The sequence below is a fragment of the Bactrocera oleae genome, chromosome 2, assembly GCF_042242935.1.
Source record: "Bactrocera oleae isolate idBacOlea1 chromosome 2, idBacOlea1, whole genome shotgun sequence".
Lineage (NCBI taxonomy): Eukaryota > Metazoa > Arthropoda > Insecta > Diptera > Tephritidae > Bactrocera > Bactrocera oleae.
In genome coordinates, this window is record NC_091536.1 from 97,029,600 (window position 1) to 97,047,768 (window position 18,169).

General features: G+C 36.6%; 1 protein-coding gene across 3 annotated transcripts in view; it reads right to left on the minus strand.

Annotated features, from left to right (window-relative positions):
• beat-IV (beaten path IV) overlaps positions 1–18,169 on the minus strand; it is a 50,635-nt gene that overhangs the window by 19,926 nt on the left and 12,540 nt on the right. For 2 of the 3 annotated variants that reach the window (XM_036357330.2, XM_014230715.3), the window contains exons 3-4: positions 6,957–7,870; positions 6,653–6,788 (exon numbers count right to left, since the gene is read on the minus strand). In XM_036357330.2, the coding sequence (XP_036213223.2) occupies positions 6,653–6,788; positions 6,957–7,870 (1,050 nt within the window). Of the gene's footprint in view, positions 1–6,652; positions 6,789–6,956; positions 7,871–17,807; positions 17,930–18,169 lie in introns of those variants that run through there. The other variant, XM_036357332.2, reaches the window with a different exon arrangement.

The following is an 18,169-nucleotide window of genomic DNA, read 5'->3' on the forward strand; positions in this document are numbered from 1 at the left end:
ACACAAGTCAAAATCATTTCCATATGATCTAAAATATTACCAGATTTTAAATCAGTGCACGCAGGTGTCGCAGCAACTAAGCGTGCAACCCCCACCCTCGAATGTTTGGTTCAAATCGCATTTCGCACGCTTCGACACTTTTCTTAACAGTACATAAATTTGATGCTTTGGCGAGAAAAAACTCCGAAGCAACAAATTGAAAATCACATCACGTCTTCGGCGTATGCAGTGAGTGGATTGTATAAAAGTACAGTGGTGGCCAAAATATACTTACAGCGTATGCTTTCTAGCATCCAGGTGTTGACTTCTACAAAAGCATACAAATAGGCTTATCCTATATAGAGTTTAAAGAACAGGAGAACTTTGCCAAACGTAAAGCAAATACTTAAAGTTTTCCATTGACATTCCTTACAAGTAGTTCTTTCTAAACTGTTAGAACAGGCGAACAGTACCAGATAAAGCACTCAAATAGAATGTTAAATGATTTCAACCACTTTTTGCTGGTTGAGTTTTTTAATATTAACAATAATAAAATAATTTTAATTTAACTCTTTTAATCAAATTGAATGTGTTCCTAATAATATAATATGACCACAGTATTTTATATACGAGTATTCACTGTACCACCAACCGAGCTCATGAATGAGTGACTTTCCGTGCATGTTGAATGTAGCACTTCAGTTGTATGAAGAGGTGGACAATTTTCGCATACATGTACATACGTATATGTATATATACTTATATAATATAGGATATTTATATACAAGTAATATTCCAACTTGATAAAATTCACAAAAATACTTAGCATTGACAACGATTCACGGATTCATTCATAAATTGAGCTTGTTCGCACAACTGGTGTGTTGGGGAGCACGTGCAACGAATAGACTCTGAACTACGCGACAAGGCCCCGATACTCGACTGCACTGCGGTAGCGTATGCTAAGCGTTTTGAACCTCACACCTGCCGGCATATGATTGCATATAAATGCGTTTTGATTATATGTTCCTATGTATGTATACATGTTTTTGGGTTAAATTGACAAAGATAACGAGTTTGCAGTAACTAAAGTTGTCAATGAATTATATAAATCATTAGAGATGAGCAGTTTTATAATATATTTAGAAGTGTGGGGCCTATTGAATCTTGAGAAACCCATATATATCTTCAAGTCACTCAAGTGTTTACAATCTGTATTAAATTGAGTTGAGCATCTAGCCATATTACTTTTGTTGTTCAATTTTATAATATTTGCCATCATAGTAATTGAAGTGAATGCTGAAGACATTAAGACGTCAACACTTGACGTATGAAGAATATATGCAGCAACAAAAGCATAAGTATCAAGAGACGTGAGAATAACGAAAACTATATTGCTAAGTCTTAACCGCCTCTCCTTAGCAAGCTGACTTTATACTGTGGAGCTCTCAAATTCCTATTTATTCCAAGCAAACGTGCCAAGCAATTAATTTTCTATACATTCAAACTCATTCCATTCAGGCATTAACCAATAATTATCATTAAGAACATAGCTTCTATTCAAATAATGATATTATCAATAATATTATGACAACATTAAAGTAGTAGAAAATGTTATGCGGCAGTTATTTCCAGATGCACATAAGATTTGCTTACTTTTAATAAGTATATAGTTCAATGGCAATGTATATATGTATTGTATAATTGATTTTGCCAACATTTTGTGAAAATTGTTGAAATTTCAGGTATTCAATAAGAGAAATTTGTAATCGATTTCTACACGCGAGCACAGAAGTCGACTTCAAAAAACTTTGGTCTCACTTTATAAATATTCCCTGCTTGTTTTTGATCTCATCATCTCTAAGCGATGCTATGTCACAAACTTTAATCTTGCACCTAAAAAGTGCTAGTTATTAAATTAAGATCAATATTTATGTAGAATAAATTACCAATGCTACAAAAATTTTCTAGGTTTAAGATAATTCTCTATTTCCAATTACTGCTTTACCCCGCCATATTATCGATATTTTAAGTATTCCTCAGCTACAATTTTCACCGTCGATATTAGCTTCCGCTTTTTAACTTTATTAAGATACCTTAATGGATAGTCTATTACCACAATTATTTTCTCCTACGAAAAACTTACTGTAACAGCAGCCTTTTTTTGTCCGGGACATGGCACTATAACAGCCAACCCTCTTATAAGCCGATTAAATATGCTTAACGTTGAGAATCTATAGTAATACTACAAAGATCGTGTTTTTATAAAATTTTAGCGCGACCCTTTTTTGAGAGACTTAAGGGGGTATTTTAGTCTCGGGGCGTGAATTTTAAATAATTTTTGAAATTTGAAAAAAAAGTAATTAATATATTTATTCACTTATCAACATTAGAAGAATACAGGCAAAAGTCAAAAAAATTAAACAGTTAAAAGTTTCATACATAAGCAGCCTTCCTAAGTCCCCGTAATCGGAATTAAAAAATCTGAATCTAATTTTTATTCCAAAATTTTTTAATTACAAATTCGCTACCCTGGATGGGACAAAACTATGGCATCTGCAGAAATTTGTTAAATTATTACAAAAATTATCTGATAAATAACTTTATTTTATAACGTAACTGTTAATAATGGTACGACTTGTTGCTGTACCTGACTCACGCAAATTATTACACTTTTAATCGGGAATGTTTTCCCGCTTGTCCGCCTACATTTTGCGGCATTAATGGACGTGAAATAAAAAAACATGATCGAAAGAAATACTTGAACGAATGTATAAATTGAACATTACACCTACACATGCGTCCACTTAATGCTTTTAACATCAAAAACCTGTGGCAATTGCACACTCACATTCACAGTCGCATACGAGCTGTTGAGTGCGAAAAATCTCGTCGGATAAAATCTGATAATATTGACTTTTGAAGCACTCGCATATCTGCGCAAAGTGCACTCTTACATTAACCGCAAATCCTTGCGTGATAACACCGCAACCGCACACCGCACGCCGCATCCCCTGCGCTACAGAAGACTTGTCGACCCACTTCCGTGCCGGGGCTTAACAGCCTTGTTGCTGACCGTTAATGGGTCGCGGCGGTTGCCGCCGTTCATCAGTGTGTGTGAAAAGTCACTTGAAAATCGCAGTCTAAAAAATCTGCTTCCGAATAAATGAACTGAATGCAAATAATAATGCGCAAAAAGCAAAAAAGTTAAGCCGAATGCAAATTAAGTGACCGCACCGCATTTGGAAGCGCAATTGCATGTACATATGTATGAGTATGCGACACTGAACATTAAAATCTGCGAAAAGTAGCACAGATTATACAATAAATGTATAGCTGCGAAATTGCGCACGCTGAGTGATTTGAGCGACCCCAGACTGCTTCTGGAGCAAAACAGAAGCTATTTCGCATAATTTTCCTGCAATTCAAACTTAGCCACAATTTGTCAATTTAACTTTGTGTTGGTTTTGATATGATTTTTGAAATAAAAGGATTTTGATGATTGGATAATGCGTTATTTTCTTGCATAATCCAACACTTTGAATCAAGATTTCGAATCTATGATATTGACTTCCAACCCATTAGTCTAGAACCTAAATTGAATAGACTTTCTAGCAGACTTTTAAATATGTGTTTTCAATGCCTTTATAATACTCCTCCACCATATAAAGGCTTCGATAGAATCACATTTTTCTTTCAAGTTGTGAAGAAGAAGAAATTCTGCCCATTTTTCAGACTTTTATCATCGGTATCCAAGGCTTTTCTCTCATTTTCGACCGTCCATCCAGCCGATTGACATCTATCTTGTATCTACAAGTATATATCAATATAGGAAACTATACTTTATACTTCATAGTATCAGGAATATGAGAACTTCTGGAATTCAATATACAACGGATTCTAAATTATTTAGTATACAATGGTTGGTATTTAAATTTAGTATCACTATAGGAAATTGCCGCTAATGGTTAAAACAGCTTTTTTTGTATTTCGCGTATGCAAACGTCACGTGATCCTAACTCACAGGTTTCTTACCGAAAATATATGGAAGGTTTTAAGATTTTACTAAAAATCAAACGAGGAGATATCTAGAATAACAGTCCACAGAGTGTTCTGTTTTACTCAATGAAAATCTCACTTTCGTTTTAAAAAGTAATTCGCATGGACTACTGGGAAACAGTGATGTCGCCAAAAACCCAGATATCGGTGCAGTCTACCAATGGATGTAAATAAGAGGGTGAAATCTCTACAACAAAGTGTTTTTCTCAAAATGAACTCAGCGATTTAGAAGGACGACGCAGAAGGATGTTGTTTGAGTGACATTTGTAAAAATTGTCCGAAATTACTATGGGAAAGGTGAAAGGTGGAATATTTGATGGTTCTCAAATACGGAAATTAATGAAAGATACAAATTATATCAAGGATTAATCCGAAAATTGATGCTTGGAAAAGGTTTGTATTGATAGTCGAAGATTTCCTAGATAAATACCAAATAATGTAGAAATTGTGCAAAATATGCGGAAAAACTGTCGGACTCTAAGAACAAATTTCAATATAAAGTTAGACTATTTCCGTAATAATCTCAATAAATGTTCGGCTAATTTTATTATATGAATCCGAAAATTAAAATTTAATTATAGTGAGAGCCAGGGAGAGCGGTTCAACTAGGATCTAAAAGTGATGGAAGATGTCGATGTTGATGCGATCGTCACATGATGTCAGATTACTGCTAGTTCTTACAAAAATATTGTCGACTTGAAAATTATAAAAGAAAAGCTCTTAAAATACGTTTTATTGAATTATAACATGTGTTTTCGACATTTGTCTCTCTGTTTACTTGGATGGCTCTTTATTTTTCAAAACACAACTGATATAATTTCAGTTATTTTGTTTTATGTTTTCTGATTTTGGTAAAGTAAAAGGAAAATAAAGAATTGTGAGCAGATATAAGTATATCCAAAATCATTCTTATACCTAGGGCAACGAAAACACTGTAGAGCAGTGTTATTTATCACACTTTTATTCGGTTTAAAGAACACAGTTATATATTGTAGAAGGTGGCGAGATTGTGTTGCCTTTTTTAACAGCTTTTAATCAAATAAGAGTCACTCCGTATGAACTTAGAGTTCTACATACGGAATGGATTCTTCTGTCATCGTTATAAAAATAAATAACAGTCAATTCTAGTTTTCTCATTTTAGTTGATGAATCCAACTTCATCATCACTTCATATCTAGCTACGTGCATATCTATATCAGATCCATTAGCTACCAGAACCAATCGTTTGCCGAACAAAAACACGATGCCCTTTGCACCAACACAACCGGGTACGAAAACAGCAAATTTATATGTCGAATTCTAAGTTAGTCGCTATGTGTGTGCATATATAAGTAAACTTTTCATTTACACACACTCAAGCCTTACAGTTATGTACCAGTATGTACAAGCACACATCCATATGTATAAGCAAATGCGAATGTATGGAACAGTGGCTGGTGGCAGCTGCATAAATTTTAAAGTAAACTTTGGCGCAATCAACCAAATGCACCGCTACACAGATTGCCCCAGCATCTTTGCCACCTCTTGCTTTTATTCCTCCTTTTTACATTTTTGTATTTGTCTTGCAAATCGTTTGGCATATTTCTTCTTTGTTGCTTGCTGAAAAATTTCCTAAAATCGCATCGATACTCTCGGTTAGTTGCACTAAATTGTTGTTACTTGAAGTGAATAAACAAATGTACAACACACGCACACACGCGCACACACGTAAGCCATAAACTAATAAATATGTATTTATAAGTGAAGATTGTGCCGAAAACTGCCGGAACCTGCAGTTCAGCTGGGCTTCAATCTGTGCAAAAATATACACTCGAGCCTTTTGATTTCGCTGACACAAACACACATACTCGTATTACTACATTTAAATATATGCACTTGGCTGGTGAATTTCTGCTTTGTGGCCAGCATACGTATGCAAATGAGTGCTGTGGTGTTTAGTCGGTGGCGTTCAGTTTCGTTTTGTTTTGCTGTTATTTAAGTGTGGTAATAACAAGAAATATTTGCAATTCACTTTCTGGATTTCTCGAATAATAAATCTGGAAATTAATTTTAGAAATTCTGAGAGATTGATTGCATTGCTGTGTAAATTCATTTAAAAGGCGGTTATTGGCTTGATTGGTCGGTGTTGGGAAATAAATGTTGATGAAAAGCATTTCCATCAATCGGGTGACTTATGCACAAAGTGCTTTAAATACACATGGCAGTTTGTTAGAGAGGCAACTTTCGTTCATAAAATTAAATTGATTGCACTAAGCGAAGCCGCTTCATGCCCTTGGCTCTTGAAACTTCTCCCAACTTACGTCTGCTACAACAAGCAGCAAGTCACATAGTAGAAGCTCAAAAAATACTTTCAAATTATTTCAATTACACAAAAAAAAATATCCGTTAGAATTTTTTTATAGTGCACTAGTATTACTTAAGGTTATCGTATTCTATCACAGAGGTTTCATCAACATAGATTGCACCAAAATAAAAATATAAAAAAATGAAACACCTCAATTCAATATATAAAATGAAAATGCTGAAGTTAAAATGGCCTTCAACATTCCGTTATGAAATATCAACGTTCGCATTACATCAGTCATTATAGGCACACTTTCTATGTGGTACTTACATACGATGTCCATTCGGCCCTCGCCCTGCACCGAAGAAAAGTTGGGGGCCTCAGCTGAGATTTCGCAACGGTACAAGCCGGATGAGTTGAGCGTTAAACCGCGCAGAAATACGCGCCAACTGTCTGAGTGCTCCTCCTGTGAACAATAAAAAAAAAATGTATTTTAATAAAGAATTTTAAATGCCGACGAGAACAGAGCCACTACAAGCAAATGTGGAGGTGTGACATTTTTACTCACACATCCACATTTCGAGTTTTCCAATTTCCTTTGCCATTAGAGTTTTCCAATTTCGCATGTACTTACACTAACACGTATGCCATCAAAGCGATAACTCGTCTTCTGCGGGTGCGCCTTCGGCACAAAGCGATAGAACTCCTCGTTGTCCTTGTACCACTTTATGGCATACAACGCCTCACCATCCTCATCCTCATCGTCCTCCACTACGTCTTCTTCTTCCTCTTCCTGTTCCGCCTCCTCTCCATCATCGACGCCGTCGCCGAATTTGTAGCGATGTGATGAACCCTCCGCCGTCGCACCGCGCGAGCCGCTAGTGAAGGTGCTGGCGCCAACATGCGCGCCACTGCTGCTGCTGCTGCTGCTCACGCCGCTATTACTGAAGCCGGGTATGCCCAACGCTTGACTGAAAGCCGCGCCGCGATAAACGCTATGCCCGTAGGGAGAGCGCTGCGTTTGATATGGGTAGTGCTGTTGTTCGTCTTCTTCCTTTTGTTGTTGCTGCTGATAATAACTGCCAGCGCCATTTATGTCGCTGCTACTGCTGCTGCTGCTGCTGCTATAACTTTGTGATGGCTGATATGGATAGGTTGGATACTGTTGCTGGTATTGTTGTTGCTGCTGGTGCTCTTGCCGCTGTTGCTGTTGTTGATGCATTTGCAGTCGCTCCGTTTGGTAGGAATATTGACGTTTGTGCCGCCTAAATTTCGGCCTCATGGCCACAAAGTGATGTGCATCGAAAAAATGCATATTGCTGCCATAACGATTGCGTGTGTTGGTGCGTGTGCGCGTTCGTGCGTAGCTGCGATGTCGGGTGCCAGCGTCACTGACTAAAACTTCACTTCCGACGTTGCTCCCGACGCCCCCATAATATGGCGGGCCGCCTGTGCGATTCAACTCATATTGGCATTCGAGCATGGCAGACTCGCCTCGAAATTTGAAAGCTGGTATTGAGACCTTCACCAGACGCAGACCAGCTAAACCTGGAACAGTAGTGGAAAGCAAAGTAATTTATTTTTTCAATAAGAATTTGAGTGTCAATTTAATATGAAGGAGCCAAGCTACTCCAAAACAAAACTACCATTAATTTTAGTTTTTTAGAGTCTCCCTCTGTGGCACAAAAGTTTCCGCTTTAACAAATTATTCTTCGTTTCATATTAGTCATACGCCTAGGCAAATGTAGTACGTTAACAAAATATGACCAGAAAACTTGGCAATTATAGTACCCCAGGTATGCTGCTATCTTTTGCCAGACTTCAGATACCGAAAATATGAATGCCGTTCCTACGATTAAATTTATTGTTGTAACATTGCTAGGTTAGTATGGTCATTTGAAGACAAAAATTATGAAATAACGAATTACAAACTGACCAGTTTATCTAATGAAGCTGCCTGGCGTATTGTATTTCCAATTTCATAACTAGGATCTAGCAGTTATTTTATTTTTCACGATCACGTGATCGTGCTATAATAATTGGGTCGTATATACAAGTATACAGTCAATCCAGGGCAGACTGAATGGTTTTAACTGCGACTGTGGTCGGTTAATGCCACCCAACCATTGTAATTTTAAGATATACGTAAAGAAATGGACAACAGTATCCAACGTATAAAGATGCATGTCTTGTACTAGGAATGCCAAAATATACAATTGGAACAGTATGCTGGCTGCAGCTGCATTAAATTAAAACAAATTCGTTTATTCTTTGCTATAGTACTGATGCCATGTTTGCCGATGCAATGACTGATGATATATTGTATCGACATCGTACAAGGTGCAACGATCTAATATATCATTCAGTGACGCAATATTACAATGAAGAATTGATTACTATTGAGGATCATTGCATTGTCATTGCGAATTAACCAATCAGCCACTTCGGTATGAGTTCACCAAATGATGCACAAAAATTAACTTACGACTGGCAGTTTCGGACGCACAAGGTGGAACTGTAAAAACATGCTTTGTTTCAATCCTCCTTGCTGAGATACGATCGAAAATGACATAGCATTGGCCTTTGCATCATCTGGTGTTGCAGCATTTTGATTAGATGAAAGAAGAACAGCTCATTCAGCATTTAAGCTGTCATTAAACTTTCAAAATAACCCAGATGCAGTGTGCAATAAAAAAAAAACAATCGTTGATGGCCACAGTGCTAAAACAGTATAAAATGATCATTGGTATTTACATGCAAAATGACACACAAACATTCGCTTGGGGCATTGTATCAGATATTGAAAGATATAAAACAACACGACAAATTATTTGGCTTCTTTGATGAGGTGAGGTGATTTCAAGCACTTTCAACGTTCGATGATGATATCAATGCTTGCTTAAAATCAATGCGAATGTGGCGTAATGTTGAGAAATATACAATTCAATCATACAACAGTTGTTGCCAGGGGACTTGGTGTCACAAAAATCTATCGGCGCCAAGGAAGTTGTGAATTGCCCAATTGCCTTTTTTCATTCATTGCATGTGCTGGGCATGAGTTCGATCTGCGGTTATTTTGCTTCATAATTTTAAAGACAGTACCGCCTTGCAATCGCACAAAGTTATTCATTAAAAAATTATTGAAAACATTATCGAAGCTAAACTTTCGAATAGTAAAATTTTAATGCCAATTAAGTCACAAGGCCGCACGTTATCTGTTTGTGGCTTAGATTTGGGTGCAATATGCTTTTATGTGGCAGGTTCTCACGTGTGCAAACCAACTAGTTTGTTTGTATTCGCTAGAGACGCAAAAACAAAAATAGTATACATTCCATTGCGTTTTTAATTGTTATAATTTTTTGTAGAAAAATTAACTAATTTCGTTGTATAAATAGCTAGCAATTATAATTACATCCTAAAAGCTCTTAATTCCTTAAAAAAAATCTTAAACAAATTTTTCTTTACGAAAAATTTCCAAAAAATAACGTACATATGTATATGACAAAACAATGTTTGCCGGGTCAGCAAGTATTCATATATAACTAGTAAATACATATATATGTTAAATAAATAGTAACGAAAGTGGCATTGGAGTTTGCAAATATACGCTCATTCCAATACCAAAATTGGAAACAAAAAGTATGCAACTCGTCTTGCGACCTAGTTCCTTTTTAATCCTTCTATGTTTTCATTGATTGAATAAGCTAAAACACTCTTCGGCTTAATTCAATGAAAGAGGTAATGGAAGAAACTAATATGTTTAAACTAATCTCAAATGATGACACCCAGTTGTATTTTAAAAAAGTTGCTGCTGGTACGGTAGATGATTGTCGGTCGGTGAACCAGCTCTCAAAACTCAAATTTCAGGATAAAAATTCTAAATATGATTGCTGACTTGAATCAAAACCAACTATTTGCCGAATAGTGTAATAGGGATATACATATTGGAAAGGATGGTGCACACTACACCGTTATTGTTACATACTGAAATCAACACCAGCGGCCTTGCGTTTGTACCACGTATGCAAATATACCTTCCCTCCCGTGTTGAAGTTGGCAGCTTTGCTTGGAACATTTAAGTGCGCACAACAACATTGGCTCAAGTGGTCCATTGAAACTTGCTAAAGCGTAAAGTGTAAAGCTCGGCATTACAAGCCAATTGTTAGCAACTTATTTGCTTTTTTTTTGCCTTCAACTTGGTTGAAGAGTTGCGAAAAACGGGTGATTTATTTTCATCAAGCCGTGGAGGCGGAGCGTAATGCTAAAGGAGCATTAAAGCACACACATACATTTGCGTTAATGGAAAGAGTATAATAAAAATGGATATAGGCCTATTGACCTCACTCACAACTTTCCATTGAAGTGGTGTAAAAGTTTAAGTGCCATTCTGTTAATCCTGCTGCTTGCAACTTGCTGCAGCAACGAATTGTGACAACAAATTGATGACTGTCAAGAGTGAAGGCGCAAGCTTCCAGCTGCAGCCGCTGGAGAATGTGGAGAAAACATTTCGAAGTAAGTAGGAAAAAACGGCTTCAAAAGTTGTCGAGCTGTGATTGAAATGATTCGAACGAGCGTAAGGAATATAAAAGCGAAATCTGCCAACAAAAAGCATATGTTAGTGGCACTCTTGGTGCTGCTGCCGGCTAAGGACCAATAAATTACTTAAGTATAATTTGTGCAGCAACAGCAAACCAAGTCGACCAAATGCATGCGGCTGAGGCGTTGCAAAAGTATACAGCAGCAAGCAAAAATTAAGCCAGTGGAGCGTAAGCTAAAGCAAAGTGTTCGAAATGCGAAAGCTTGGCAGCTGTCAGCCAGTGGAAGCTACTTGGAGCACTCTGCACAGCCACTTAAATGAGAGTGTTTTCTCTCGGCAAATTCATGTGTATTTATGCGTTAAAGCGCTTCTAAATCATTGGGAAAAATAGATTGTACATGAAGAGCCGAAAGTTCACTTTGCTAGCGAATAGTTTATCGATGCTAATCGAAAGGAAAGTTTGAAAATTGAATTATGAAAGTTATTTTAGTTCAAATTTTGAATTGACATTTATCTTATCGCCAAATAGACGCAGGAAAATGATGAAGTACTCAATTTTTGATATTGAACGTGATATCAGTGAAAATTATAAATTGTATTCACTTCGAATCAACAAATCCTAGTTAACCACAAGTATGAAGGGATGTTGAAACACTTTATATACTTACTCATGGCACAAAAAATGTTGCATAGACGTTTGAATAAAAATAGTTGGAACAAATTTTTATCCTACTACTTTTGTAATGTTACACAAAAGCATTGGCAACCGATAAATAAGCAATACTAAGTGAATTCAGAATGAACACAACTCATCATAGAACATTAAGCATGCATGTTTAGATTATTCCTGAGAGAAATGAAAACTAGTTAAACGAATTTCTAGTTCTGAATTATAATCATTTTTCTAAATTCACCAGGATCACAGTAGCTTGTTCAGGAATAATTAAAATAAACTGTTTTGATGTTGATGAAAATAGAAAAATAGTAGTGACTATATTTGCAGTACGTCAAAAATTATATTGCATATTGAAGAGACCCATAAAAGTTTCTGTAAAAAATTACATTTTCATTTTTCTTCGACGAAAGTAGAATTTTATACTATCACATATCGAATACTACTACGTCGCATAAGAAGAAAAGCTTGATGAGATTGACAGCAGCCATTTCCTTCTCATAGCAACAGTAAATTAGCTAGATGCTAATGCTATTTGGAAAATAAAGTGAACGTAATAACAAGGCAAATTGCACTAAAATCAAAGAACCGGCGTATTTTCCTACAGAGATGCTATACCTTCTCTCAATGCACATACAAATACAAGGCATTTAACGTACAGAGCATACTTACGTAAGTAATGACATATTTATGTAGACTTACAATCAGTTCGCCTGCAATGTACCAGCGCCATCACAATAGAAATAACTTATCCCATTTCACATTGATATTCCATTTGCTCTGAAAATTTCACTAAAGTGGAGCAGCAAAAAATTGCATTTACATACCGTTGTTGAATGGATCCGCACACCCACACACACCCCCCTGCACAATGACCCACCTTACACATTCCTATTTCACATAACCGAAATGCCGCCGCTAATGCTGATAACTGTACAATACTCGAGGAAAGTATAAATTCACTTCCACGAAAAGTAAAACTCTCTGCTGATGACAACACCGCTTTGTAACGGCTTCTCACTTTCCAACCCCCGCAGGCTGTCGCCGCGCTACAAGCGATTGGTGGCGCTAACGTGGAAAGGATATTTTAACACCGAAGACAATAAGACGAGTATTCAAGTCGATTTTATTGTTGCCCAATATGTTTTGTGTGAATTTCGGCGGCCATTGTGCTCGGAATGGAGTTTTTTTATTTGTTTTTGTTGCGCATTGTTTGTTGTGTACCAGCAACGTGCTATCAAAGGATTTACCTGAGGATTTCAAAGCCCCCACCTTTTCATGCTGCCCACCATCCTTGGAGTATGCAAAGCTGAGCTGCTGAAGTAGAGAGCTTCGCGCCACTTCTATAGCATTATTTACAGTTATAAGTGTGTTTATGTTTACGGTAGTTAAGTTTAGACTGTCGAATATAACTGCATGTATCAAGTACGTACAAGTATATAAGTACAGACAATACCAAAGCGGTTAGACAATGGTGGTCAAACAAAGATTGTCACCAACGCCCAGCTCTACCTAGTGCTAGAGTGTTATATTCGCTTTAAAAACGCTTCACATAAAATCCATTAGTTATTCACCGTCCATTTGATACAACTAGGGCGGCCAATATTTCAGACAATCTTCATCAGACATACGAAGAAGAACTCGTGCAAGTATTTAACAGAGATGTCAGCATTAAAAATATACTTAGTGAACTTGGGAGGACCGTTGTGAGGATGTAAATATAATTTTGTTATTTAGAAAAAGTGAAAAGGAAAAAAAAATTAACTTAAAAAAGTTAACACCGAAGCTAGAATACCCAAAAAGTTTTCATACATGAACTTGATTTAGATCGGTCGATTGTAATCGTTCAGTTTGTATGGCAGATATATGCTACAGTGGTCCGATATCGATCGGTACGAGTTATCAATAGTGAAAACTTTTGTTTGGTGTGAAGTGTATGAGTTTTTTGGTTTTTACCTACGATTGAGTATTTCCCTTTTTTTCAGTTGAATCGCGATACTTTGGTAGCTGCTGTCGTCGTAAACAGAAGTGTTTAACGTGCAACAGCTGTGAGGTGGTGAAATATTGTAAAGCGGATGATTTGTTTTTTCGTACTTTCGTTTGGTTTTCTATTATATAGATAAGACGGTTGCAAAGTTGCTTGCTAGCAGTTCAGAATTTTTAAGCAACTGCATAATTGTTTGAGTCAAAATGTTTAAACTTATATCGACGTCATCGTCAGTATGCAGAACACTCTTAAATAATATAATGAATATGATAATATCATAATTTAAACAATGTAACATTTTACTGCTGGCTAAGCTAGTCGAGCCAAGACTCGAGTCTTTAAACGCATCTTCTCTCAAAACTCCTTTTTTCTCAAGGATAACTTAACCGAAGTTTATTTACCTGTGTTTGTATTAATCTTTTCTATAGATGTATTTGTATTATTTTTTTTAGTTTTCAATATTTTCACATTTTTATATATGAATAAATACTTTATTAAAAAATGCATATTAAAGGAATTTTTTGTTTTTTGTTTACAGCACTTGAAAAAATACCACAAAGTCATGTCTCTTTAGCAGAGTACCCACTTAAGTAGGGGATAAAATACAATTTTCATATTTTCAAATGCTCAAATCTGTCTAGTGGAGTATTTACCAACCTAATTTACACTTTCTAGAAGAGCATTTCAAAGATTGTGGTCTTAGAAAAAAGGCCCCATTAAACCTTCTGATATATTATACATACAAGTAAATGAGGCTAGGTTCCTATATGTAAGGGATCTCAGCCGCTAAGTTCACAAAACTTCCAATATCGAAATTTCGAAACTTCAATCTCCTCCTAATATCCGTTTGTCTACATGTATTACACCAATCTGCGAATCCACCAATAAAGCAGTATTTCGACAAATCTAAAAAGTTGAATGTGTCAGCGGCCACGCACGTAAAGGTCATTAATTCGCTGACGTTTGTAACCACTGTGATGAGAGCTCACTTGCCATTGCTGCTCAACGACGAAGACGCGTGACTTGCCTGCCATTGAAGCGAAATCGATGGGAAATATCTGCAGGAGAATGCAGTTTTGACAGCTGCACATCAAGTCTGCGGTCTGGGGTCTGGGCTTCGGCGCTTTAACACTGTGCAACACTCGCCTCTGTTGCTTGAATGATGACAGCACTTGGAATTTCGATTTGCTGCTTAAAATGTCACGGTGCGTTCGTGTGGATACGCCATCAAATGCCATGAAATAGCTGAGTGACAAGCAAAAAGTTCAAGTTGCAGGTGGAAAAGCCCAACCAGTTGGGCGGCAAGAGATGTGCCTGAGTGCAAATATATTTTTACGCTGCACGTTTGTATATTTTTGGAGCACTTGTATGGGATACTAACCTTCGCTTTGCGAAACGTGCTAGCTGTTGTTGGCATGACAGCGGACGACCACCTTAAAGGATTACTGGGCTCTCTCTTGGAAATACAAAAGGGGGGTGGTTTGAGGATAGCGGATATGTAGATTTTTTTGTTTTCGAGGTTATGTGTAACTCGTAGATGCGCGAGTGTGAACAAGTTACATTAGCGGTATTTAATTTATACCCGAAACGATTGTTGAAAAAAATTGGTTCAATTAAACTTAGTATAATAATTTTCAATGCTGGTTCTTATACAGACTAAACTTCGCGGTCAATAAGATATTATTATAATTTGATATACGAGGTCTGTTAAAAAAATAAAGTTCTTTTCAAATTTCAAGGGCTACGTACATTGGCGTTTCGCTTTTTTTTTGTTGGTACACTCGTCTTGAACATATTTTCACAGTTTCAGCTATATAGCATATATATTTTCTTTGTGAGAGGCATTAAAGTTATACGTGTTTTGTCTGTGTGGCGATTAACTGCTGTCGAAAAAACTTAATAAAAAATTTGCATAAAATTTTGTGTGAAACATGTGAAATGATCAAAAATACTTGAAATGTTGACAGTGGTACACCGTGATAGTCAAGTGGTACCAGCTTTTCAAAGTAGGTCGAGAAGATGTGAAAGACGACGCTCGCCCTCTACACCACAAAACATCAACAACCGATGAAAATGTGGAGAAAGTGAAGAAAATTGTTATGGAGAATCATTTAATCACTGTGAGAAAAGTTGCTGAAGAAGTTGGCTCATGCCATGCCAGTTTTTCGGGAATTTTGAGCATGAAGTGTGTGGCAGCCAAGTTGGTTCCAAAATTGCTGAGGTTTGACCAAAAAACCGTCGCATGAGCATCGAGCAGGAATTGTTCAAGGACGTCAACAGCGTTTCAGATTTACTTAGTGTCGTAACTGGTGACGAATCATGGGTTTATGGTAAATGGAAGAGCTTAAGAGAGCCAAGGACAAAAACAAAATCGCTACGAGAGCTCAAAGATATACTAAAAAGTCTATCAGAACAGCTTCGAGGATTGTAAAAACGTATTATATCTTAGTGGGACTACTTTGAAGGATACAAAATAAAAATTGATGAATAAATTAATATTTTTTGAGAAAAATTAAAATTCACCTTATTTTCGAACAGACCTCATATATTCAGAACTATAAGCCTAAAAAATATACACCTAAGTAGACGACTAGTAGCGTCATGCTTAAAGTGCTCACTAATATTCTCAGCGATGGTAAAGACTTTCTTTATCTTCAGCTGTCGCCATAAACACATGCCTTTCCCTGAAATTGTTGAACAAAGTGTAAAAATGAATCATAGCGAATTCGCAAATGAAACTATAGCATACAAAACAGAAAAAAACATAAAACCGTTGTTTAAAAACTCAACTCAAAAAAATATGACGCTACTGAAACACAGCAATGGCCTAACCTAAACAAGGACAAAAACAAAAAGTAAGCACGATCCCAATCGGGTAACAACCGGATTTTAGATACACTCGCAATTTGTAAAAAGTTAGGGTTAGTGACCTCATTTAATTTTATTGAAAAGTCCTGTTGTCTGGCCGAAGAAAATGCAAGGAGAAAACAAATTATATAGAGAATAATGGTGATATGGTAAGGAATCAATCCATTAATACAATACCGATTTTCTCAACGGACTACAGAGATATATTTTCTCTTCGTCAAGTTCTCAGTCTTATCCACTCACACGGACGAAGAAACGGACAACCGGAAATTAACCAATGTCGTTATTCTGACTTTATTTTATATCTTTACCGATTAGTTTCAGGTTTTACAAGCAACCGTTAGATGAACACAAATTATACACTCTATGCAACATATTGCGAGAGCATAAAATGTCGGTCGTTGCGAAAATCATGGAGAAGGTGAAAGAAGTCGAGTGTATTTCTTTCGTTCTTATGAGAACGGCTTCTCATATGTACACATATATACGTTTGTATGAATGTCTGCATACAATTGTCAACTAAGCTCTGCCGTGGTGGTATCAGTGCCATGGAATGCGATTGCCACGTGTGTGCAAATACTCGTTTGATGGCACTGCATAAACAGCAACCGGCGGCTATGGCAACAACAGCTAAAACGACGACGCAACAGTTTAAACATACAACAGTGCTTACATTTCCAACCATAATAGCTTTGTGAAACCAGCGGGTGTGTCTGATGGTAAATACAAAAGTGAACACGTTTCTGTGAGGATACAGGCGCCCTACAAGTGCTTTAGCTGTAAGAGGACCAGCGGTTTTATGCTATTGACGTATGAATTTCGCCATTTAAAATAGAAATAAAGCTTAAAGTGGTCTTAACAGAGAAATCGAAGGACATTTAGTAGAACTGTAGCACACTCAAGCATTGTTTAAAAACATATTTCAATGTAGATGATTGCTATATTAATATTTTTTTCTAATCAATGCAGCTTTTATATCCACCCGGATTTCCTACAGGGCAATAAGTGAACCATTCGTTAACCAATGCTATCTTCACTTAGCAAAAAACGAACTGCTTCAGCAATATACTAAGCATGCACAAAAAATATGCAAACTAAGCACGTGCAGGGTTGCAAGCTCATACGCCTTTGTCTGTCCACCTGTGGTTTTTCTTGATGCCACTATGTAGCTTGTACAGAGAAAACACTCGGTGAAAAAATTTAAGCCAAGCAAACTTTTGTGCAAACAATAAATAACAAAGCAGAGGAAACCCTAATTGAAATTTGGTGCAAAAAAAGTATGGAAAATTTAAAGTTTTGCCAAAGCACAAAAAAAATTAAACCGATTTCAATAATTACGTAACACAGGGGTTAAATAAATTATGGGCCGAGAGTCTAAAGGCGCTTATAGAACTCTTAAGATATATTACACTTTTCTCACCTCAAAAAAGTATTCTTGGGTTGGGCTCCTGAAATCTTGTTATATATTCGGTTGATATCAGATATTGAAACTCTCTAAGGTCTTGAACACATTTCACAAATCAGATACTTTTGAAGGGTTATATCCACTTGCGAAAACATTTCACATATACCATATTTATATTGAACTTGCATGTATTTGAGAATACTCTACGTTAATTTTAAGTTGATCCGACAAATAGTTTCTGAGATATGAGCGTATTTTTAAGAACTTTTTAGCTTAATGTAATCAGCTACCAAGACATTAAGCTCGTTTTTCTTAAAACACTGTTTTAGAGTTGGTGAGAAATATTCCTCCGAAGTGGTTGGACGGAATGACCGACA